Raw genomic sequence first — 26,898 nt, forward strand, 5'->3', positions numbered from 1 at the left:
AATCAAATGTAACAGTGAGCAGAGACTTGCCAGGCTTGGCCGTACGACTCTGACAGATCCGCCGTTGGTTACCTTTCACAAAAAGTGTGCAGACAGGGCAGGACCTTGGGGTTGTGGTAGTGATCCAGACAGATGCTGCAAACCAGGAACTGCTTGTCTATCTGACGCACCACGGGGCTTGCACTCCCAGCCTCACGCTTGGCCATGGCAGTGGACATTTAAAGCCACAGACGATGACAGCAGTCAACCTGAAGGATAGAAGAAGAAGAAATAAGTTAATCAAGACGCTGGCATCCTTGACTCGGCTTACCTACCAGGTGTCAGATTTAGGCTTTTGTGATGAAAACGCAAACTTCTTTCAAGTGGTAACAGTAACTGAAGAGTGGAAAGCTTTATGATATAAACATAGAAAAGTGTGTTCTTTGTTATTTAGCGATTTCTAGGGTAAAACCAGAAAAAAGTACCAGAGGAGGTGGGAATCTGGTTCTGCACTGATCATGTAAGAAATCTAGCAATCCCTGAAGAAAAAAAACTTGATCCACAATTGACGAAAAGTAAGGGAAAAAGACATGAGACAGCCAATAAATAAAATATTCTGATGTGTTAACAACAATGTGGATAAAACTGACAATTACACAACTAGAAAAATATGAATAATAAAGATAAAACAGCTGCAGGTAGGGTTATTGTAGGGAAATTGTGCGTAAATTGTACTTGCCCAAGGGTAAATCTGAAAGAGAGATAGTGTTTCCTTTTAGTCTAGCCGCAGATTCAGCAATTAAAACCTGAATATCTATTTTAAGTAAATGGAACCTGTCATGTTCAAAAGTGCCAACATTTAAAGAACGCAACTTGTAAAAATCCAGTCAGTCATTAAACTGTGTTTAAGGTCAATTATATTTTTGTTTTAGAAGCGAAGCTTCTGAAAAAGGTTACTTTTATTATAATCTTTGAATGCACAATGTTTAATGTCATACTGTAGTTGAAGCATCTTACTGAGGAAGCAACATCTTAGATGCATGAACTGACAAAACATCATAGGTTAGGCTAATTGAGATAAATCTGTTTAAAAAAATGTTTCATCCATATCCCAAATTGACTGGGGCTCAAACTGATGTGGGTTCTTCAAGTGGGGAAAGAACTGACCCGCAATATGCTTATTGAAGGCTGGTGGGCTGAAGGAGTTCGATTGGGTGTATTTTGACAAAGACAACCAGTCTGTTCCTGCTATTTCCTTCCCGTCTCCGTTTTTGTGGACAGGGACATCATCGTAGACTGCATATTTATATGCAAGTTCGTGGACTTCAACGGGAGAGAGACCAAAATAAATATCTGAGGTGATTTAATCACCGTTACAAACATACTTGTGACAACCAACCCAGTTATCTCCTACTATAGGTTAGCTCCCATGACTCGCAAGCATCGAGTCATGCTTGCGAGTCATATTTTCATGAATTTGGATGATATACATTTTTTTTTTTTACTTTTTTTGCTTGTTTAAGCAAAGTAGTCCTATGTTACTGAAAATGGCTGTATATTTGAATATTATTTATAACTTACCTAATAATATTTATAGAGTAGCACTGTTGTAAAATTATTAAGCTTATTCAAATGTGCAAGTTTCTCACGACTGCAGTTAGATGTCAAACCAATTGCCTCTGTGAATAAAAACCTAACGTTGTGTCCAGTTTGATTCAAAAGCTTAATTCAGGAAAATATTTGCTCTGATTTATTGGAAAAAAAAATCCCCCTCTCTAAAAAAGATATTAAATGCCATGGAAATTAAATGATTGCTAAACCTCTGTGGGTCAGCAGAGCAAAGGAGCCTCGGGCTTTGCATAATCTCATCTAGAGTAATATAGCTGCAGAGCTACATACTCTGCCTAGCAACACAAACCAGTCCTTGCTACACATGGCCCACTTCCACATTCATCTGTGCAAGCACGGCCGTTATGTTGAAAAGATGTCAACAGTAGAAGATGCAATGGGTCCATAAAAGAGGCATCCAATGAAACATTTCACAAACTTGACATTTCATGTGGCTTAAATGTCCTCTAACCTGCACATTCCAGCTTTTATCTCAGCGTTGCCAAAGGGGGTTTTCGGCCATGTGGTTCGGTCATACTTTCTCAGTAGGCCAGCATATGTATTATTTATGCGTCAGACGTGCTCATTTCCTTACACGAAGAATAGGCAGAAAGCAGTTTGTGCAGAAGCAAGCGCTCACTGAACATATGCAGTAAGATTTCAGCCTTTGCAGTGAAAAGAACATTTAAACCCGTGCTCGAAGGCTAACTTAGATTTATCAGCCCCCTGTGGCCGCTGTTCTTAACTCTGCATCTGTTGAACCTGAATCTAATGCAACCCTCAGTCTCTAATTTCCAATCTGTGCTCATTCCCTATTGTGACACAAGCATGCAATCTGGTTGATAGGGAGCCTAACTGTGTGCTTGCAGAGAGGATCCGATGACACGCACTCTTTATAGCGGGGATGTTAAAGGTCATGTCTGTGGCTCTTAACCATGAGAACAACATATCACTTTCACCCTGTGGTGACAGTGTGCACGAACGAAACACTAAGCAGTAAGTAGCTCAGATTTGTCTAGATCTATGTGAATATGTCGATTTATATCATTCTGTTCTTCGCCTTAAACTATAAGTAAAAAGTGTCAAGTTTGCTCTTAATGAACCAGATACAAAGAGGCTTACAGCATTGTGAAATTTATGTTGCTTTACAGATTTCTTCAGGTTTTTTTAATAAAAATTAAACATTTCAGACCTTCAGTGTTTAAAATTCACCAGAGTAAATACAAAAGATAGTTTTCAAATAATTTCATTTATTGACGAAACATGTTATCCAAATCAACCTGGCTTTATGTAAAAAAAAAAAAAAAAAAAAAAAAAAGCAACAGCTCCCCTTGTTAATTACCTGTGATTAACGTCATGTTTCCAAAAGCTCAGGTCAACTTTATTAGCCACGCTTTGACCTGATTACTGCCAGGCATACAGAATATAGAAATCCTTGAAAACATGAAGTAAGCTAAAATAGCGGTTCCCAAGCTTTCTGAACAGGAATAGGATCAGGAGGAGTGCCTCTGCGCCCTGGACGGCGGGTCTTTGGCTCACAACCGCTATTGAGCATTTTCCTTATGGATAAACCTTACATACACAAGCACACTCTCACAAACACCCATCTCTATACAAATAAACCCTAAAGTTAACTTTGGGTCACTATATACACCTTTTATTAAACAATGCTGTGCATTTTTCAGTGATGTTATTCTAGGCATTGGATGTTTTTACCTGTGATACTTTATATGTTGGTGTTGTTGTTCTTTCTATCTCTCTTTCTGCAGTTGTAGAAGCAGACTCTGGGAATGTTATCTTGCTTTTTTTTCTGTGCTCTATTTTACCTTCTTTTCTCCGTTTTTTAACCATTTGCCTAATCTTTTTATATGTTACCTTTTCTGTTTCTGTGTCCATTGAATTTGAAATAATCCCAAAAATACTATCCAATAAAGTTTTTTGTATATCAAGCGAAGCAGTGTAGAAAAAGCAGTAATGCTCCACTTGTGAAAGTAAATCTGTTGGGCTCTCTTTGGCATTAAGACAGCAATTCTTAATGCTACACTGCCAGACAGGACACCTAAAAAAGGAACAGGAGTAAGAAGATGCACAGACTTACTAAGTAAGTTAACTTTCAAGCATCAACTTCCTAAGCATCTTAAATTAACATACGCAATTTGATTAGCAGCTTAATTAGGCTACCCTGATGCACATATTTACATCTTTTACAGATCCCACGTGCTCATTAAATGCAACCCAAATGTTGTAGAAATTACCTGATAATAATACAATCCCATTCTACAATGTTAAGACACCGTTTCTGCACTGATGATGATTCACAATAAACAATTCAGCTGTACAAGCACTACACTGAAAATGTGTGAAGGGATGCTCTAGTACGCACTTTTGACCCCATGTCACCGGTTATTACGAAGTGTTCACCTTTCCGAATGAACGCATGCGTGCAGTAGAAGAAATAGAGAATATACGGAGTTTGGAGAATTATTTTATCTTGAAATACGCAGGAAGATTTGAGTGTAACACGTTCACTTTTAACAACACTGGATTCCTCGCAGCCTCCGCACCGTACCCGTACTGCAGTAGCATCAATCACGTCTGCATGCACCGCCAGACAGCCGTCCAACCTGCCTTCTGATTAATTCACCTAATAATTATTTGAATACTTGGGGGCACTCGTTAAGCATTGACCGTTCATCCTAAAATAGTCAGATGATAAATATGAAAACAGTAATAAGACAGTGACATCCCGGCAAAAGTAACAGACCCCATCCTGATGCAGTAGAACACTCTGAACTGTACACCCCAACACACAGACGCTATACAAAACGGGGGTGTTTAAACATCAACACACAAACATCAAAGACTTGACCGGACATGATGTTCCACAAAATGCAATTGATTTACCAAGGTTGTAGTTTCACAAGGTCGCAGAACTTGAACCAGTAATCTTTACTACATACAGGCTTCCTATGGATACAATTTTGACAGCAAAGCTACAATCACACCACCTGATCTTCAGAACCCAGGAGAATTGGGTTGTATTGTGACCCTAACTTTAATGCAGTCATTCTTTGTACACATGCCAGACTGAATTTAGCGCCGCTTTAACTATTTTTTGACAGTTCCTGTTTTCACAAGTATTCAAAGCAGTTGTTTTGACTTGCAGCAGCTTCCCCACACCTCTGTCCAAATGAGTTCATGAATCAGAACAAGTGTCACACGCGACCGCCTTCAAAAAAAATACCACAGGCAGGGCTTTACAAGGCATGGAAAATAGAAGATTGACCTACTTGACCATCATTTTTAACATCGAAGGAGCACAACATTTTATCAATATCCTCCAAACCCCACAGCTAGCAGACAGCAACAGCGGAGATTTGTTTTCGACCACAAGGACTGACAATAAAACAATGTAATAGGAAAGGAGGATGTGCTGCGTCTTGCAAATGTACCAATAACTCCTAAACTCTACCACAATTCGACACGTTAAAAAATACTTCAACGTATCGGGATGTCATGTGAGAGAGCAACACAGAGAAGCATACAATCATGAAGTGTAAGGGAAATTATACACTGTTTAAAAATCAAAACCTGGAAAGTTTGCTATGCATTTTACATCCATTCCCCTATACCTTTTGCCTCTCAGTGAAATCAAAAACAACTGACAGCCCTCTTAAGTCACCCACTTGGTACAAATTGAGCACATAGAGTATGTGCAATGAAATCCTCTGAGGGCTTCAGAGGTTAAGAGGAGGAGAAAACTGAAACAAACAGTATTACCTATACCAACCGAGAGTGCAGACAGGTCAGAGAGGACTTTGTTGAGAAATTGTTAACAGTGTTAGGTATAAAAACATACAAATCTAAAGCATCGATCAGAGACGCAATCAAAGGGTCCTTTGGTAATATCTGGATGAGCTGCAGAGATTCACAGGTAAGGAAGGAGAATCCCTCAACAGGCCAGCTATTAGACATGCAGTCCGCAAACAGAGCTTTTTTGGAAAAGTTACAAAAAAGAAAGCCAGACTAGGGGACAAAGCAAACACATGGACGGAAGCGGTGTGGTCAGATTAAAACCATGCAAATGCTACATTTGGCAGAACCCTAGCACCGCACATTACCTTTAACACACCAACCCCACCGTACGACAGGATGGTGGCAGCATCATGCTATGGGCATGCTTTTCTCCTGCAGGGACAAGTGAGCTGGTTGCTGTTGACTGATGTAGATCAAAGCATGTTCATGCGCTAGAATGGCCCAGCCAAAGTCTGAACCTAATGCCAGATGAAAATCTTTTGCAAAACATAAAACAAAAACTGATGTTCACTGAAGCTGAGGTTTGAGAGTGCGTGTAAACTGAAAACCACCACGAAACTAGATCAAACTGCAATCAAAAGTTTCTGGTGGAAACAGTATGAGAAAACTCACATGGAGAAAGCGCATGCCGAGTTTATCCTTATCAACACCAAGAAGATTTAGGCCGCCATCACTCTATAAATATAATATAAATAAAGTAGCGAATGGATGGAGTGAATGGAATTAGAGGTCTCGCGTATAAACTGAGGAGAATGAAATGTGGGCCGAATAGCTACATTTTTCATTTTTTTTTTCTGTTTGGTTTCCGGCTTATCGCAAAAATGCCACTTTGATTCAAGCTCTCTTTAGAAATGTTGGACTCAAGCATGAAAATGCACTTTAAAAGAGATCTCACTCCAGTTACATCAAACAGCTGAGAAAAACATTTAAAAAAACAGACGCGCAGCAAAGAAAACGCACGCAACACCTCTTGCTTCATACCTGCGATACGGTAAAGTCTGGGCGCACTTATTCACGCACGGTTAAACTCCAAAAGTGGAGCAGAATCTTTTCATTTGACGCTCTTTAAGTAACCATGACCGGGCCGACTGTCAGGCTCCGGGGTGATTGAAGGCATGCAGATTTGAGTTTAGGCTCTCCAGTCCAACGCAGCATGATGCCAGCCAGGGCTCCTTCAGCCAGGACTGCAGGAAGCCCAGAAAACCCCAGATGTGTTTGTGAAAGGAGGCATCTTGCATGAAGGAGCTGTCAACCGACACCATAAAAATGAGGAGTGTTTTAATTCCCGGGGCTATGATGCTCAACCGGGAAACAGCAGCAGTGTTGCGGGTGACCTCAGTCCTGAGTAATTCTCCAAAACTCTTGGGATTAAACTGTGTGCATGCGTGCGTGTGTGCAACTAAATTGTTTACGGGTGTGTATTCCAGTGCAAGTGTGCAGAATCTGATTTGCGTGTAACAAAAAGCTAACACCCAGGCGCACAATGCCTCCATTCACTGTCGGCTTTGCAGGAACAGAAAAGTAGCTCGTTTTCTATTTGGGAGCTAAAACCTCTGTTGTTGTATTTATGCAACAGTTCAAATTCTCCCAGTTTATGCACGCTTGTCCTTATGGCCTGTTGCGTGGAAAGAAAGAAAGAAAGAAAGGAGACAGGAAGTTAAATGCTAGCCTCACATTTCAGCAGCAGGGATGGGACAGACAGTGTACAAACACATTTTTCCTTCTGCTCCCGGTCGCTGCGGTGCACCTGTACAAGGCCAGCCGGTGTGTGCCGATGACGGCCCGTGCAAAAAAAACACCAATCTGAGGAGCGTAAAGCCACACGTGCAGACGTGAACACAAGGCCAAACAGAGAGAGCGTTGACAGAGCCACTACCTACTGTCAGCCGAGAGAGGATAACAACCGTCTAGAAGGCTTCATCATAGCTGGTCCGTGTGAGTTTCCCCCTGAGGAACAACAGCATGCCCTGACTCACACGTTGTTGCTCACTCCCATCTCCTGCTGACTCCTTTCCTTTTCCTCCTCCTCCTTCCTTTTCCCATTTCCATGCAAAATCATACACAGTGAGGAAAAAAAAAAAAAAAAAAAAAAGAAGGCTGAACGCATATGATAACAGAGGGTGGGGCTGGGATTTTAAACAGGCCCTCCTACTGTCAGAGCTGTTTACGAGCGTGAGCCGACTGGATGCCCTCCTACTGCTGCTCGCTGATTGGCTGGGCGACGCAGGGGACGACGGATTGCATCATAGGGCAACAATTCGTGCTGGCGAGAGGGAGAAAACGGTGGAGAGAGAAAAGGGAACGCTGTTCCATATAAGCATACACATTAACCTGCCGCCTCATGATATAATTTGCAGTTTTTACATTTTAAACTACAACCATTAGACGGATCCGGATCTTGAAAGAAGATTAATTCTTAATCTTGGCTCTACATTTCTTTTTTTCCCCCTTTTGTTTGGAGAAAAAACGTCACCCCTTTGCCAGCCAGGCGCACGAGCCAACACAAGCTTGGAAATAAAAGAAGGCTAATGTAACATAATTACTGATGTCCCCTTTAACCAATGTTTTATTATAGGAATACAGAACATGAGTCTCAGTCTGACAAAGAGCAGCAACCAAGAAACACTGAACAGTAAAAGTGGTTCTTCATTAGAAAATGAAAAAGCCTGGGAAAAGGTTTTCACACCCATATCACATTTTCACCATTTCATCTCACCACTGCAGGGGTTTCTAACTCCACTGCAGAAGAACCAATGTCCAGCATGTCGTACATATGTCCCCGTCCCAACAGCGCTGAATCAAACGGCTTATTTACCTACTTGGCAGGTCAACAGATGCCTGATAATGAACCATTTATCTGGTTTAGGTGTGTTGAACTCGAAAGAATCTCAAACATACAGGGCATTAGGACACCACTACATTATTATAAAGAATCGTTTTTTTTTTCTCAGCAATTGCTGGTACAACTCTGAGTCTTGGTGCCAACCAGCTTTGCACATCTTTACTCCCAACCTCTCGCATGCTTTTTCTGGTCTTAATGATGCTGTTTGTTCACACACGTTCTCCAATAAACCTTCAATAAGCCTTCACACAACGGCTGTTTTCACGCAGAGATTAAATTACGCACGGGTGGACCCTATTTACTAATAGGTGACAGGATGTTATTCAGGGGGTATCAAAGTAAAGGAGGCTAAATATAATTCTATGCCACAATTTCAGATGCTTATTTATTGATATGTTTAATAAAACAAGTACTGTTTTTCCGTTTCACTAATGAATCGTGCACTACACCTTTAACCGGTCTGTCATTTAAAATCCCAATAAAACGCATCGGAACCTTTGGATTTAAAGTTAAAACCTTGCGCAAAAGGTTCACGGGGTGTGAATACTTTTTCGAGGCACTAAAGCTAAAATGTGCTCCCACACAAGAACTGTATTTCGCACTCACACCATTTGTGTCCTCATGATGTGGTCAGAGCATAATCTGGGCCAGAAGGTGACGGTTCTCGCCCCCCTCCATCAATCTGCCGTTAATCTGTGCGGATTGAGTCCAGGCATTCCTCCTCCCCCGCACCGCTTCCTCCGGTTCCTCCCACACCTTTTTCTGAAAAAATCGCCCATCATTCAGAACTCATGAGGCCTGCAGACTGTTGCGGTGGGTGTAGCAGGAAGTCAGCTTGATCTGGTTACTGGTATCTCCAACTTGATTTCAGCAAACAATTACCCCCCCCCCCCTGACTGAACACATTGATTACATGTTTGCTTTTTTTTTTAATGCTCCACAGAAAGTTATTTTAAAAGAGGATATTTGATATGAAGTAGCGATGACCTCCCTGTAACTGAAAAGGGAAGCAGACGTGAGGAAGAATGGATGTAAGTGACATGCATAAGGAAACAGCGCCTCGCAAAAGTCTTCAACAAATAGAGTTCAGCTGTGTGTAATTAAATCTCAGCAAAGACGCAAACTGCTCTGTGAAAAGCTTCAGAGGTTTGAGAGCATTGTTTGAGAAAAATGCATCATGAAATCAATAAAACAAACAAAAACAAAAAAAACAAACAGAGTAGACTAGACAAGTAGAAGGTAAAAACATGGTAAGGTTATCAGACAATCCAGTTTCATGGAGCACCGTTCAGTCTGTAACCTACAAACTGGCCAAACTCTGGAGGAGCTGTGAGGATCTACAGCTCAGGTGGGATGCTGTGGTCAGATGAGACCAAATTTGACCTTTTTTGGACCTCTGTGCACACCCTCAGTGAAGAAAAACTAAAACTGCACCTCAGCGAGATAGTGGGGACAGCATCAGGGTGTGGGAATGTTTTTCTTCAGCATGGAAATGGAACCGGAGCTCAGAACATACCTCACTTTTTTTTTCTTCAATTGTAAAAGATAAATGGAAAATTATACTATTTTGCTTCCACTTCACATTTATGCATTATTAAATGGTAATAAAATACACTGATGTTTGAGGCGGTAATGTAAATTAATGTGGAAAAGTTTGAGGGGTAAATACCTTTCCATTGATCTGCACCAAAGATGAGAAACCGCAAAGAAGGGAGATTAAAGGGATGTCGGAGGATTAGAGGGTGCGATAAGAGAGGGATGAGGTGAATAAGTGGGATTTATGGAGCCAAGGATGAGCCGAAGGAGACATGGATAACAGTGTGCTACTCAGACAAGAGGATGAGGGGCTGACGGAGAGGTAGGGGAGCTCAAAAGAGTCAAGAATCATGTCGCAACATTACTGATCATACCAAAAAGTGTGGTTTCTCATCTTAATATAAAATATCTAACTAAATACTAGTGTGTGTGTAACGTGTACATTGTATTGCATGTATTACACCCTATATATAGACAGTTGCTCAGAGTAAATCCTGAATAAATTCAAACTTTTGCAGCTTATTCTTGTTTTTCGCATTCATTATAATTGCATGTTGCATGATCGTTCCACAATCCAAAAAGCCTGAAATCTCTTCGGCATTAATGCCAATGCAGAGTGACCTCAGAGTACAGACCTGTCTTCAAACACACACACACACCCCAAAAAAAAAAATTATATTTACACAAAATACAGTATGTGTTAACCCCAAAGAACCTTGTAGTTTGGCAGCTTTTATCCGGTCTGTCCGCGTCCCAGCGCTCCGCTGCAGATGTTTTAATTAGTTTCTCTTGGCCCTGTTCCCTGAAACATTGCCCTACATCTAACCTTGTAGCTCAGCAACCAGCACACAGCATTACACCTTGGCTGAGACAACAAAAAGTGTTCAAAAGGTCGGTGACCATCTCCTCAATGAGAAATGGAGTGAGGGGCGGGGTACCTGGACAAGTCAAGACCCTCTGGCCAAACAAGCATGCATACACAGATTTCATCACTGTAACGGCGATGTTATTTGGACTGTGGGAGGAAGCTGGAGTACCAAGAGAACCCGATGCAGATATAGAGCCCAGGCAGATTCGGACCCTTTCTGATACAAAGACACGACGTTAATCACTGCGACGCCATGCCAGACCTATACGGCAAACAACTTTAATGGATTTTTATAAACAAGAATACAGTGCACAAGTTACAATTTAACGGGAATATACTTCAACCGTTACGCAGTAATATTCGGACGAGGTTTGCTTGGAAAGTCGCAGAAGAAATGTTGTGCCTCTGGCTAAAGTTCACCAGAAATTGTGCAAATTATGCAGACGTCCTGGATTCCTGGCACAGATCTTACTTATAAACGTAGTTGTTAAAGTGAAGATGAAGGATTCTCCATCTCTGCTCTGTCTTCTGTAACCCCAGTCGGTCGAGGCAGATGACCGTTCATACTGAGCCCGGTTCTGCCGGAGGTTTTCCTTCCCGTTAATGGGGAGTTTTTCTTCCCACTGTCGCTTCATGCTAGCTCAGTATGAGGGATTGCAGCAAAGCCATGTACAATGCAGACGACTCTCCATGTGGCTCTACGCTTCCCCAGGAGTGAATGCTGCTTGTCGGGACTTTGATGCAATCAAATGGTTTCCTTATATAGGACATTTTTGACCAATCTGTATAATCTGACCCAATCTGTATAATATGATTGAACTTGATTTTGTAAAGTGCCTTGAGATGACATGTTTCATGATTTGGCGCTATATAAATAAATTGAATTGAATTGAATTGAATTGAATTGAATCTTCCCACTCCCTTTGGGGATTTGCACCAGTACGACTGGCAGCGAAGCCGACGCTCAGCATGATGCTGCTACCACCGTACTTGACTGTTTGCAAAGTGTCGAATATTTCAATGTGTAAACCTGAGTCATCCAAACATATCTTTGCCAAACAGCTCAATCTTTGACTTATCTGACAATATAATCTTTCTTCACAAGGCGTTCTGTTAAGGTTGAAGGTGTCAGCTGCCTGATAGTGACACCGAGGGTCCAGCAGCTTATGATTGTTTTAAACCTTTACAGCTCCTGGGTTGTTGGGTTGCTCCTAAACATCCCAACCGGTATCCTTTCATCTCAAGGTGACAGTTTGGGTCGGATGCTTAAAACCATGAACCGAGTTGGACCCCAACACCCATCAAAATTGATTTCGGATCGGATAAAGCAGGCAAACATCAAGCTTCTGGTGTAAATCTGACCTCAACCCTATATGTAATGACTGACGTATGCTTAGGCAGGTCCATGTCAGTAAATTAAGCGGTTAAAATAAACCTCATCATCTCCGATCATAAAAACAAAAATTCAGAACTACAAATACAAAACGTGTGTGGTGATGATGCAAAATACTTTAGGACAACAAATATCACTGGAGGTGTGTTTAAATAATTGAGCTTGTGGTAATAAATTCAACCGTGCCTTGATTAGACACGATCTGCAATAGGTTTAAACCCAATTGTTTCTTTAAAAGTGCACCAAATTTGTTCAAACAAATGAATAAAAGCCTAAAATAAACAAGACATCCATATGCCTATGAAGAGCGCACATAAACCTTTATCACCAGTGCTGTAATATCCCTGCAGGGTAGGACTGCTCTGAGCTTTTAGGTCTTGATTTTTCTCCTCATAACGAGACTTGAAATCGAGAATGCACAGCAACAGCTCATTAGCATGCTGGGTAGCCCTCCGATCTCTTGCACAGTCCTGTCTTAAGCCTCCACATACATATATGTCTAAATATAGAGCTATCAGTTCTCATCCCCTTCACACCACTGACAGTCACGTGCTCCCAACGGCACGCGCCGTTTTAAAAAGCAGTTACGAAAGAAATGACTGAGGATAAACATCTAGCTAAACGTTGAACTGTAACCGTCACTTCAGAAATCTCCTCTATGCGTAATAGTTAATTACCTTACACCTTATTCATGCGTATTCTGTGCCAACAATCCCAAAGCTTGGCTTACAACGTCGATGCTGCAGTTTATACGTTTTTAAGCATCTGCAGTCATGTACAAAGAGAGCAGGGTTATCCGTGTTAGGTCGGCTCACCTCCTGATGAACATATCAAGCGTCTTTTGTTTTTGTTTTGCATCTGAATAAAAACACGAGACAGAAATATGCCCGTTCAATCAAAGTGTTAATGCAAACCACTTTATATGTGGTTAGACATAAAAAATGGATGTTTTCCTTTCACTAGGAGTTAGGCGGCTGTTTGAATAACACACCTGCCTTCAGGCCAAACAGGTGTGGGCGAGTAAATTGTGTGAGGATTAAGGCTTCCCACAAACATCAGGAGAAACACAAAACAGGTTACCAAAAGCAAAATGTACTCACCTACGTACTCCTGTACAAAAAAAAAGGGTGTTTCTGCTTTTTCTTATGCCTGTGCACAGTATTTTTTTTTTTTACAATGTTAGTCCCAGAGAGCAGGGAGTTTAAATGTGATGTCAGCGCAGTCTTAAGCCAAGGAAAGCTTTAATTGACCTGCTGTAGCGGGTGGCATTACTTTAAACGACGAGACCTCACAGGACTTCTGTGAATGACGTTTCTGATCAAGGTTAAGTAGGGCCACACTGCAAAAAGGGAACTAAAAGTAAGTAATGTTTTTTGAGAAATTAGTGCATTTGTCCTTGATTTGAGCAGATAAATAAGATAATATGCCAAATGGAATAAGATGTTTGCACTTAAAATAGGAACAACTCTTCTTCATCATCTTATTTCAAGTGCAGTATATCTAATGATCTTATTTTAGGGGTCTAAATAATCATTCCATTGGCATATCATCTTATTTACCTGCTCAAATCAAGGAAAAATACACTAATTTCAAGAAGATTAGACTTAGTTTTAGTTTTAGTCAGATCAGACCATAATTAAACTGTATGGCCTACATGCAAAATGCTATGTGTGGTGAACCAAAAAAAAAAAAAGCTGTGGCTTTTAAATCACTTTATTTTCCTCTCCTGGAGGAAGAACTTCATTAGGAGACTCTTGAAACAAAAGGGCAAGGCAAATTTATTTGCACAGCACATTTCAGTAAAAGGACAACGCAAAGCATCAAAGCAGATTTCAGCAGCTGAGCTTGGAGGAAGCTCAGATGGGCATATGGATACAGCTCCTTATGTAAGCTTGAATACCAATCATATATAGATGGAGATTATATAAAACATTCAAAATTAAAAATACATGGATGGATGGATGGATCTTTTTTTTTTTTACCTCATGCTTCTTTTCATTATCTGACCCTAACTTTCTTCCCCTGTACAGAGAAGCATTTCAGTCAGATAAGTGCTTGTGCCACAGGGTAAGGGAGCTGACCCTAAAATAATTTGTTTCTTTAAATAACTGAGGGAATAAAAGCCCTGAGCTGAACAACATTAACAGGAACGGATAGTTCGGTCGTACTGAAACCAGACCGTAAAACTGTTTCAGGTAGGTGGAAATGCATCGAGCCTAGCCTGTTAAATGGAAATGTGGAGAGTTTAGAGGTTTGTCATTTCATGAAAGAAAAAAAAGGTCAGAAGAAGGGTTTATGTAAGAGGGGAATGTAAAGAAGAAAAGCAACACCAAATGCAATGTGAAAACAAAGGAACTTTGCCATGGGCTTTTTGCTCACACAGATCAACGTCACGCTCAGTGAAGAATGTCAGGAAATGTACATTTTGTTATTCAACAATAAGCGCGCATATAATTCAGAACAGGAAGAAAACGCACGTGGTTGCTGGGACAGAAAAATCGTTCCTAATGCGGTCTTTCACACACCAGAAGAGATACAAAACTATTCATACCCTTTAAACCTTTTTAATAGTTTATCATGTTCATGCCACAAACTGCAGTTTTTTTTATTGGACTTTTGTGTGACAGATATCACATAGAAACATAATTGAGAAATAGGTGAAAAGTAAACCATCAATTCCACATTTTATAAGATAAAAAATATTCTCATTTGAAACTATTTAGAAACATGTTTTGCTGCAATTACTTCTATGCAAGCTAGAGACTGAACATTTTGCTCATTCTTCTTTGCCAAAGTAGTCAGGCTCATCAAGATCCTCGATTGGACTTAGTTCTGGACTTTGCCTGGGATCTGCTACTCTGATTGGCTTCTCTGTCCCTGCAGAAAAAAAATAAAATAAAACATCCCCACAGCATGAAGCTGCCACCACCAAGGTATTGAAGAGTAGTGGTTTCCCACAGACTGCCATTCTGGGTTCCTGAACACGACCCTTGACCCCAGAATATTCCCCGGGCCAAACAGAGTGGCAGCCCACTGTGCTCTAAAAAAATGGATGGGTTAAAGCAGAGGACACATTTCATTGGAATGTGTTGCAATGACACGTACAGACAAGTGCAGTGTGCGTTTCTTGACTGCTTTCTATGTGCCACTCCGCCACTAAAGGTCAGATTCTCCCACCAGATCTGTGGATCTCTGCAGCTCCTCCAGAGTAACTCTGGGCTTCTAGACTGCTTCTTTGATTTACTGTATGCTCTGCTTGCCCTCCCTGTTGCCAGCAGGTGGAAGCCCACTTCTAAATAAAGTTGGTTGAGCTGGATTTTGTTCAGCGGTATAAGAGTAAAGGGCATTGTTTTATCAATGCATGACATTTTTTAAATAGGTATTATTTACTTATTAGTACCTGAATATCTGTCTGATCACATCTGAACACACTCAGTCGAGAGCCTAAACAACGATCACCAGGTCAATGGCACTTGAAAGACCTTTATCGCTCAGGGTGGTGAGGCTGTTCAAACACCTCAGCAGCTCAGCCGTGACACTAAACAGCATCATCAGCCTCTTAACGACGAAACGTCGCAGCTATGACGAGGCAGAAGGAGTCAGCGCCTCTAGACTGTTGACTAACACGTCACGGCGCACACTTTTGTGATGTGCGGTCCTCTGGCAAGAGTGGCGTATACCTTTTTGTTACCCGTCAACAAACAGAGGGACTGAGTGACACGAGCGCGGCTAAAATTATCCGCCTGCGTGATCTGAGCAGAGCTGCGCCTGAACGTGTCGCGGGGAGCGCCTGTGTCCACACGGTTTATAACGGTGGACACGCAGGTCAACACTGCTCTTGCTGCACGCTGTTACTTCTGGGAAACAGAACTGAAAACGCAAAGACGAGCAGCCGGTAAATCCCCCTCCTCCTTTAAAAGTGTGCAAAATTATATATAAAAAGAATCTATTCTGTTTGGTTAAATAGTCTGGACACAACAGCCCTCCCTTTTATAAAACACAATCTTAATAAGACATTTGGTAACTGGTAATCAAGTGCTTAATATACTAGCATTGTGAAACCTTGCCCTGCAGTTTTCAGTAGATCGTGTGACACACGCTGCCTCTTAATAACACAGCTCACAGGTGAGAAAGCAGGCGAACACTTCTGGGAGAAATCTGAGTAATGCTTGTTCTTTCCAAAGCCCTGAGGATATGATTGAAGTTGCTGATTAGGTAAATCTTTGCAGTGACGCAGACGAAGGCAGTTCATTTAATTCCAGCAAGTCTCTAACACAGACTTTGGCAACGAATGCAACGTTCTGTCTGCAACTTCTACAAACGTATTATAACCTAGGAATGAGGTGGAAGTAAATATACTCATCATAAAGTGGCTAAAGTGCAGACAAAAAAAGGACCATCTGCAACCTGCAACGCACCAGCTGACCGGCCAAACCAAAACTGCCCCTTCCTGGGAGGGAAACACCAGCCCGCGTTAAGTTTTTACTTTCTCTGACCTGCTTCTGAAGATTTTAGACCCATTTGATCCAACAGGTTAGCATCAATCACATCAATGTGTTCAGTTCGCAGACTGTATAAAATACCAAAGTTTAGCTGATCACGGATGATTGGGACTTACTGTGATGGACTGCTGCTAAAACATTCAGAAGAACTGAACATAAAATCCACACATAAAAGCTTTAGGAACCTTTATCTTTAAGGACTTTGTGGAGATTAAAAGAAAGAAGGGGAAAGATGCGGAGTCTTGCTGTGAGGAACATTTGAGATAAAAAAAAAAAACACGTATTTAAAAACATACTGACATGTAATTTAAGCTCAACGAGTAATCTCTGCTTTTGCTGCACTTGGTGAGAACAATTAACCCCAACAGGGGAGCTTCTTTTACAATTCCCTTAAACGCAGTCTCTCTGTCACGCGTCGCTAAACGGGAGGAAATCAGTTCGGTCGCTAGAGGTGTGATGTGGAGGCCACTTCAAACATTTGCGCATAAACTTCGGATGGAGAAAGAGAAGTCGAGGAATACCTGAGCTGTGGATCAGGTCCGAAGGTTAAACTGAGGTATAACCACACGCACGTAGGGCACCTGGGTCAAAATGACAACAACCCATCTCCTTTTCAGTAGCTGCGTCTGAAACATGCTTGAACGGAAAAAGGGACTCTTGTTTTAGTCAGTGCAGGAGCGAACCAGTGGTATTTTTTTTTAAAACAGAGCGGCAGCTGTCGGACATTGACGGCATCAACACCTTTAGCGTTAACTAAGCAGAGAGGTAAATATAGCTGCAGCACAAACAGAGCAGAAAATCCCGTCATTACAGCAGCACTGGCAACCGTTCATCATGTTTCAGCGCTAGGTTTACATCTCTGCTCGTCTGACTCCCGCCTCTCCCCTGCAGCTCCCGGGACATTCCTCCCATGCCAGCTGGACATTCTTAGCAGTCGCTCAGTCCCGATCAACTACAGGAACCCCCCCCTCTCCCCCCCCCGGGCCACCGTTTTAACGTTTACCCCCAAACGTTCATCATCCCGGCCTCTCCGCTCATGCATCTTTAAAAGTGCTCTGCTGCAGTCGTCCGCTGATTAAATCCCAACGTAATAATCTATTCATAGCATCTCTTTAAAGTCCATGTAAGGTTCTGCTCACGTTGTGCATCAGCTGTTTCTTGGCAGAGTTAGGAAAACACCCAACGTTAGTTATATTTCATAAAGGGACACTTTTGTGGAGTTAAGACACGTCATCGGCCGTTGCACGTTCTGAGAAATGTGTGAATTTCTCAATGGTTCCTTCAGTTTTTTGTTTTTTTTTTGGCCTTGCAAAAGCAATCACACCCCTGCAGCTTTTTTTTCCAGCTTTTGTCATGTTGCAACCAAGAAAATGGCCCAATCTCTGTCAGCATGGAAGGCATTTGTCAACAGCAGCTTTTAAAGTGTTGCCTCAAATTCTTTGTGGGATTTAGGTCTGGACTTTGACTGAGCCAGTCCAACACATAAATATGCTTTGATCTAAACCAGGGTGTCAAACTCCAGAACCCCGAGGGCCGAGGTCCTGCGACCTTTATTTGTGCCCCTGGTCCAAAACACCTGCGTCAAATAATCAGGTCATTAGAAGGACCCCGGAGAACATGGCTGCATACTGAGGGTCTAATTCAGCCATTTGATTAAAGTGTGCTGGACCAGAGACACATCTAAATGCTGCAGGACGCCGGACCTCGAGGACTGAAGGTTGCAGACCTGGCTGTCGGTTTGATCTTGTCCTGCTGGACAAACTCTACTTCTGTGTCCATCTCAAGTCTTTTGCAGGCTCTCACAGCTTCTCTGCCGTCATTCCATATTCTAATCGACTCTGACCAGTTTACCCGTCCCTACAGATTAAAGATATGCACAGCATGATGCTGCCACCACCATGTATCATAGTGGAGATTTTCTGCCACGCGTAGCATTTTGAATGCTGGCAAAAAAAAAAAGTTCACTTATGGTTGGATTTAACCAGAGCACCTTCTTCCCAAAGTTTGCTGTGTCGCCTAGACGGCTTAGGGTAGAGGTGTCCAAACTTTTTGGCTCATGGGACGAAATTGTCAAGTCCAAAGCACTTTTATTTCTATTTAAACAATTAGATTTTTTTAACCTGCTCTACAAAATATGATCATTTTAAATGAACAAATCAGACTATCGTTATTTAGTCAATTCTAATGAACAACGTCCAATCAGATTGTAATGCACCAAAGGGTTTTGCATATTTGCCTTGTCAAAAGGTGGTCATCTGGTTTGCAAAACAGATTTTGGGCACCAAAGTCTGCAATTGAGTAAATGTTGCTAGATAGATGAAGTCCTATTTACTTTGAAATTAAAGATAATGTGTAGTTATTAAAATAAACATGTTTAGTGGTGTCGGTCGAGGCAGATGACCGTTTACACTGAGCCCGGTTCTGCTGGAGGTTTTCCTTCCCGTTAATGGGGAGTTTTTCTTCCCACGGTCGCTTCATGCTTGCTCAGTATGAGGGATTGCAGCAAAGCCATGGACAATGCAGACAACTCTCCCTGTGGCTCTACGCTTCTCCAGGAGTGAATGCTGCTTGTCGGGACTTTGATGCAATCAACTGGTTTCCTTATATAGGAAATTTTTGACCAATCTTTATAATCTGACCCAATCTGTATAATATGATTGAACTTGACTTTGTAAAGTGCCTTGAGATGACATGTTTCATGATTTGGCGCTATATAAATAAAATTGAATTGAATTGAATAGTGGTGTACCTAACTACCAATTTTAAGATTTTATACCTTTGCCCTAGTAAAAAATAAAAAAATTTACATCTGCAGCAGCCACCAGTGCTGGGCGGCCAAATCTTTCTTGAAATGCACTTGGGGTGGGGCACACAAAGGGCAAAAGAGACTTCAAGTGGATCTATTTATCAATGCCATTATTCTCACCACTTTTCCATCAAACACCTGAGCTCCTCATAAATAACTTTTGCACAACTTTATCCCTGACCTGTCTCCTGTGTTCCCTGCTGTTAAACCTTGGTGTTTTTTTTGTTTTTTTTTTACAGTCTGTGAACTGAACACATTGATCTGATTAATGCTAACCCGCCGGATCAAATGTGTCTAAATTCTTTGGAAGCCGGTCAGGGAAAATAAAAACTAAACACAAGCTCGTATTTCCCTCTGAGAAAGGAGCATGACATTGTTTGCTCTCTGATGTTCTCTAACAAACCTGTGAACGAACGCTCCTGTTCACAGAACGGCTGGATTTATGTTGAGAAAGAGGAAATGACACACCGCTGGACTCGGTTTACACAGCAGGTGCCCTCAGACGGTGATTGGTGGAGCTGGATTTGATTCATGGGTGTCAGGATAAAGGAGGCTGAATACAAATGTATGCAAGACTTTTCAGATTGCAATTGGTAAAAACTGTGAAAGTCATCTCTCCTTTTTCTTCCATTTCACAATCATGTTCTTCTTTGTGATGGTCTTTACATAAAATCTCAGTACAATACATTTGTTTTTGTTTTTTTGGCTGGAATGACACAGTTTAAGAGACATCAACACTTTTGCAAGGTGCTGCACAAGTATTTGAAATTAGAAAGTATATAAACCAGCTAAAGCAAGCTCGATTGTCCCCTGGCTTTAGTAAAGACAGCATGATAAAAATGTTGCATGAAATACTTCAAACCCTGATGCAAACTGATTCTCAGGGCATCATTTCAGGAACGCTAAGGCTTTCTGGAGTCAGCAATACCCGTCATAATGTCCTGCAAAATTCAGACCAGGGCAGGATGGATAACCGCACCTCCTGCACCTGCAATAATCTACGACCACAGCCAGCTCACTCCTCCAGATAGAGCCATCTGAATGAGGGAACATATTCATATTCACCTGCACAGTGCAAAGCCATCCGGGGGCCGCAGTATTGTTTCGCATAAAGACAACAAAGGTTGTGTGGATTAGCCAGTGATACGTTAAAGGGGAGAAAAAAAAGGGATGGTGGTGAAAGCGAGCCATGAAAGGAGGTGAAGACTTTTACCTTTCATCAAAGAAAGAAAAAAATGGCAGGTGTCCGTTATGAGAAAAGAAGAGAACATGTAGAGGACAGGAAAGGATGAGGAAAGATTCACTCACAGCGTGTCCTTTAGGGATGGAGAGGAAGTTTCAGTTTGTTCTCCTCCAGGGGGAGTGATATCCGTTTGCTAGACAAGCCATCGCCAAAGCCAAAGAATTGCACCCCACACAGAAGTGGGCAGGAAGACGGCGTGTGTGTGTATGTGAGAGCGGACGGACAAGGAGGCGGTTTGGGATCTGGCTCTAATGTTGGTGTGTGCACTGGCACAGAGAGAGAGAAAGAGAGAGAAAGAGAGAGAGAGAGGTAAAAAAATAAAAAAGATGCAGAGAGCTCAAAGGAGCTGAGTGGCTGGTGTGAAAATGGGAGGGTGCTTGACTGTCCAATAGTGTGCAAGATGAACCAAGCGAAGAGGAGATAGCAACAAAGAGACAGATTTCTTTTTATTATACCCCCGATCACACTCCACATTTTCTCTATTTTTTTGGAATAGGCTTTCAGAGGAAATGAGATACACCCAAACCCTTTAACAAAAAAAAAAAAAAGTGGGGTTTGACTCATGTGGTACCCTGAATCGGAGGCCTGGATCTAACACATGTTCCTCTCACACACAGATTGGAGGTGCAGGGAGGCTGATGGGAGGAACACGGCGGGAGATTAATCATCAAACCCTGCTGGGGACTCTAATAACAGATTGCTGGAAGGACTGACAAATATAGCTCAGCTTCGGAGGCTGAGTTTGATCAGTCTGAATAAACGCTGACAGATAATAACAGGCAACAAAGATATAAGAGGGGAGGGTCTTTGCTCTCTTTTTTTTAGGCTTGTTGGATTTTGCTCTAGAGCCTCGTATATGAGATTATGAGCAAAGAAGCATCGACGAGCTGTGCAGGAACTCTGTGTGCGTGGACAGCTGAGACATCCTGCCTCCGCCGTGTGTCTGTGAGACGCCCTTATGCACGAGCGCGGGGGGTGGGGGCGGGGGAACAGACCATCTTTCTGTGGATTTTGCTGTGGGAGCGCCATGTTGTCATGGAGACTGCATCCAGTGCAGCAGAAAAAAAAGAAAAACAACAACCAGATGGTCGCCCTCCCTTTCTTCCCTGAAACAGTCCAGGTCGCTTCTCATCCCTGACCTGCAATTCATAAAAAAAAAAAATAAACTTGTCCTTTTGACTTTGTGGAGAGGCGGGAGGAAAAGGAAATGCTCCCGGTGTGAACCAGCCTATGACTCAGACCGCTGACAAAACTGCTTATGGCACAAGGGGAAAAAAGTCTCTTTGCTGGTTTATCGCAGACATGTTTTAATGATGAAACGTTACCTTACATAACGAGAGATTTAAATGTTGCTCTAAATGCGTCGGGATAGATGTGTTATATTAAAGTGAAATCAGCCGCAGTACGGGCTGAATGTAATCAAAGCTCTCTGGAGAGGACAGGGTCTTGCATCTGAACGCACACCGATACGGACACCGTGTCGAGACTGGGGCACAACCATCGGTGTCTAATTTCTGACTTTCAGACATTCCTTTCCTGGCTTCTTTTAGAGACTAAGTCAACTCAAATGAAACAAGCAGATGTGGAGGAAAGTCACAGACAAGCTCTCCACAACCAGGACTTTCTTCAGAGGGCAAAAACGAAGAAAAGCTGTTCCGACATCCGTCAAATGTACCAAAACTCATCCTGTTTAAATCTGCCAGGCGATTTCAAATTTCAAGTTATGTGGACACTACAATGGAAAGTAGAAGAGTAAAGGAAGAACAAGAAAAGAAAAAAAGAAAGAGAAGAGGTGAAAGAAAGAAGAGATAAAAGGGAAATAATGATAAAATGTCTTTCGTCTGCTTTATCACCTGGAAAGAGAGATGTAAAAAGAATAGCACAGCCAACGAACATAGTGTAACAGATACAATAGAGTAACACCTTGATCCCATTGCTAAATCATATGCATTATTATTTATGCTGACATGTATAATGTGATACCTGAGAAAACAAAGTAAAAAATAAAAAAATAATAATAAATTTAAAGCGTGACAGAGCAGCATGAGACTGATAAAAGCTGTATGAAACGATAGGTAGTTAATATGTTCAGCTTGGACTTTACCCCTTGAACGATCGCAAGCTTTGCCTGGGTACAACCACAAACCTCAAGGTATTTTAAAGCAGTTTTATGTGATGAAACATGAAGCAGCACAGATTTGTAAAGTGGAATGAAAATGATCAGTTTTAATTTCTCACCATCAAAAACACTGCGAAAACGGATCTAAAAATAAGTAAAATGTTCCTAAAATTAGTGTTTTTGTCATAGATTTGAGCAGGTAAATAATGAATGAGTATTTTGATCCCTTAAATAAGGTAATTAGATACTGCACTTGAAATAAGGGTTAGATGTAATAGGGAGATGAATTGTTCCTATTTTAAGTGCAAAAATCTTATTCTATTGGCAGATCATCTTGTTTACCTGCTCAAATCAAGGAAAAATACACACATTTTAAGAACATTTTACTTATTTTTAGCTCCGTTTTTTCAGTGAAGAAAACAAGCGGAAAACCAAAAACAAAGTAAGTATCAAAAGGAAGTTTTGCTCAAAATAACTGTTATTTATAATTGTTTATTGATAACGTAAGCATATGATCCATTCATCCATTTTCTATACCCGCTTGTTGTCGGGGGCTGATGCCCATCTCCAATGGTCAATGGGCGAGAAATATAATTGATTTATTTTGTAACATTGTTCCTTATTTAAATGTTTAGTTCCTTATTTATATGTTTAGAGAGATGAAGGTCTGGAAAGGAGAGGAATGAAGGTTAGCCGTTGAGAGACGTGTGTGTGTGAATGAGAAGGACCCGAGTGGAGCCGCGAGATTACAGGGAGAAGAGATAAAGAAGGTGGTGGGTTTTAATTAAGGTCTCAGGGTCAACAGTCTTAATTAATGGCGGACTTGGAAAAGAGGAGAAGAAACGTGTCCAAGCAGTTTGGAACGGGTGGAGAAACATGTCAGGTGTGTTGCGCGATAAAAGAGTGTCAGCGAGGACGAAAGGAAAGCTGTACAAGACGGTGGTGAGAGCGGCGATGTTGTCTGGTTTGGAGACGGTGTCGCTGAGGAAGAGGCAGGAGGCGGAGCAGGAGGTAGCAGAAATGAAGATGCTGAGGTTCCCTTTGGGAGTGACGAGGAAGGATGGGATCAGGAATGAGTTGGAGATGAAGTCAGAGAGGCCAGACTGAGATGGTTTGGACATGTACAGAGGGATGATGGTGAGTACATCAATAGAAGGATTATGAGGCTACAACTGCCAAACAGGAAGTCTAGAGAAAGACCAAAGAGGAGATCTATGGGTGGAGCGAAAGAAGACATGAAGGTAAGGTTGGATGGAGACAGAGGAAAAGAGAAAAGACAAGAAAGACAACATTTCCAACTCTGAACATTGCGGAAAGAGTTCTTGAATCCACCACTTGAATAGGGAAATATTTTTTGTACAACTGCAAACCAATGAGAGTCAAGTAGAACATCAACCAAGCACCAGAGTTGAGGGTCCTGTGCAGGCTCTGGAGGAGCTGCAGAGAGCAGCAACACAGGTGGAAGGGTTTGTCATGAATATATTGCTATTGTAATCAACTATTCAACGACTGCACACCTGTTTAACTGAGAGAAACAAAATCAACTGAAATGAACACCTGTACATATGTAATTATTTACAATTTTGATAACTACGTAAGTAAAGTTTCACATACAAAACATCATAAAGAGCTGTGCAGAAAACCAAATAAAAATAACTATTAAATTTAACGGCAGATAAATAAATATAAAATACCATACAATGAAAATAAGCAATTAACAGCAAGCCTGTTTAAACCATAAGGCTTTTTGTTATAGTTGAAAGAACACCGGAGAAAGCAGTTCTTTTGGCCCTCATGCAAGTCACCTAATTGTAGCCTGAACACACCAAAAGGTGATGTGGCAGCATCGTGCTGCGGTGATGCTTTTCTTCAACGGGGGCGAAGGAAGCAGATCGGAGTTGATGGGAAAATGGAGAGAAATAGACAGCAATTCTGTAACAATCGCTGTCAGATGCTGCAAAACTGGAGCGTTCAATTGGTATAAAGATTCTTCTGAATTTTCTCTGCTGCATCTTATAAATTAGGTAGTCAAACTGATCGGGATGTGCATTTCTGGAGATTCTACCATCAGTGTCATCAGTGTCATGCCTTTGGAAATAAATTTTTGAAACCGTTCTATATAAATTTAGATTTTTCTTATTGAGCTATTACTAGGTGGCTTTGATCATAAAAGCTTTTTTTTTTTTTTTTTTTTTTTTTAAACAAAAAATCAGACAAGCTGCTGTGTGTAGAGCGGTGACATTTACCCAGCTAATCAATGCGGCTTCAGCTCCCTGGTGTTTTGAGCTCATCCATCAGTGTGGATGGAGAGCAGCATGCTTTCTAACCTGAGGGGCCGCAGCTGTTACACTCAGGATCTTAATGTCACCTCACTGGGCCATCTTATTTTAAAGTGACTGGCAGGCGGCTATGATAACAATTTGACAAAAGTTAGGACAACATATGTAACATTTTCAGGACAGATAAATGGAAGACGTTTCTGCTGTTGCTCCTACCTGTCCATGTTGCTCTGCAGGGCTGGCAGGCGAAGGAGCAGAGCGGTCAGGTTATTTGTGGTTTTGCACTCTTGTTCTTTCCCTAAAAAGAGCAACAACAACACACACACACCGTATCAATGACAAATTTCAGCTCCAGCTGAAATACTTTACTCGTTTCAAAGTTGCGCGATTTACAACCTTTCAAATGATTTAGGATTATCCTATCGTTAGACTCTGAAGAAGCTAAAGAAAATGAGCGAGGCAGACCAACCTAAAAGAAAAGGGCGCCATCTAGTGTCTGCGTGCGGGAACAATCCATGAAAACCCGTTCGTGTTTTGACAGGCAAATATAGAGGAATATGCCTGTAATTAATCAGCAATGTAATGAAAACAGGTGTCGTGATTAGACTCCATCTGGCGTTACCTGACAATTACCAAATGCGCGCTCGTGAGACGCGAGATCTAAGTCAGACTACAACAAACGGTAATATTAATCGAAATATGAACGAGATTAAATACTTGTAATGTTTTACAACTATAGACAAAAACACCATCCCGTTATCACACCTTTTTCATTTTTCTCATGGAAATTATTCGGATTGGTCAACGTTGTGGACGCAGGACCTCGTGGCGCAACGGTAGCGCGTCTGACTCCAGATCAGAAGGTTGCGTGTTCAAATCACGTCGGGGTCAAGTTTATTATTCATTTCTTTGCACCTTGGTCTCCATGCTGTTGAGAACTTTTTCAAAAAGCTAAGTCCTAACATCTCCACTCTAAAATTCAGGAAAGTTGAGGAAACTCAAGAGTTTATAGGGCTAGGACTACAGTGAGGGATACTTCAAGAAATACACCACACAGACATATAGTATTAAGCATGGTGTACAAATGTCACACTTTTTGTGTTCAGCCACCACTGGACTACAAAATCAGAAGTGTCTTACCTGAATTAAGGGGAATAAAAGATGGGCTGTTGCACAGTAGTCCAAATTCCTCTTTCCAGATGAAAGTACTTTTTTTCCATTTTTTTTTGGAAATGCAGGTCGCAGAATCTGAAGAAAGAGTGGAGAGGCACAGAAAACAAGCTACTTAAGCTCCAAGGTAAACATTCCACAGTCAGTAATGATTTTGGGAGCCATGTCATCTGCTGGAGATGGTTCACTTATTTTGTCAAGTCCAAAGTCTGCGCAGCCATCTACCAGGAAATTGCAGAGCACATCGTGCTTTCCTCCACTGGCAAGCTTTATGGAGATGTCGATTACATTTTCCAGCAGGACTTGGGATCTGTCCTCTTGACAATACACGATTAATTACACTATATTGTCACGAATATTGTGAGAGGAAGATGCGAGAAACCCAACTCAGCAACGGGCCAAAGGTTAATCGCCTTTATGCCGTGCTGCACTCATGTACTAATTTATGCAAAAGGTGCATTGGCCAAGTATGGAGTGCCTATACTGTGCAGCACATGGATATGGTTTCCAGCAGGGTGGCATCTCTGCATTAACAGTTATATAGTGCAAATCGTGACGAGAGCATCAGAAACAAAACTTTTCAAAAATATTCATATTTGTTGCGATGCACCTGGAGCAGAGGTTCGCTATGTTTTGGACATAACATCCCACCCCGCAGAAAAGAAGAGAAAAGAACAGAAGAAATGAATATCAAAATTAATAAAATAATTTAAGAAATAAGAATGTCAATCATCTCG

At 41.5% G+C, this 26,898-nt stretch overlaps 1 protein-coding gene and 1 non-coding gene across 5 annotated transcripts in view; one reads left to right on the top strand and one right to left on the bottom strand.

The window, feature by feature from the left end:
* The window catches only part of trim3b (tripartite motif containing 3b), a 46,999-nt gene that overhangs the window by 19,557 nt on the left and 544 nt on the right, over positions 1-26,898 (bottom strand). For 2 of the 4 annotated variants that reach the window (XM_012856219.3, XM_012856212.3), the window contains exons 1-2: positions 20,659-20,869; positions 73-248 (exon numbers count right to left, since the gene is read on the bottom strand). In XM_012856219.3, the coding sequence (XP_012711673.2) occupies positions 73-218 (146 nt within the window). In that variant the 5' untranslated portion in view covers positions 219-248; positions 20,659-20,869. Of the gene's footprint in view, positions 1-72; positions 249-7,283; positions 7,450-20,658; positions 20,870-25,207; positions 25,290-26,898 lie in introns of those variants that run through there. The other 2 variants (XM_012856216.3, XM_012856213.3) reach the window with 2 other exon arrangements.
* trnaw-cca lies at positions 25,811-25,882 on the top strand. Its single transcript has one exon. It is a non-coding gene; the product is annotated as a tRNA-Trp (tRNA).

This window comes from Fundulus heteroclitus, chromosome 11, assembly GCF_011125445.2.
Source record: "Fundulus heteroclitus isolate FHET01 chromosome 11, MU-UCD_Fhet_4.1, whole genome shotgun sequence".
NCBI classification, from domain to species: domain Eukaryota; kingdom Metazoa; phylum Chordata; class Actinopteri; order Cyprinodontiformes; family Fundulidae; genus Fundulus; species Fundulus heteroclitus.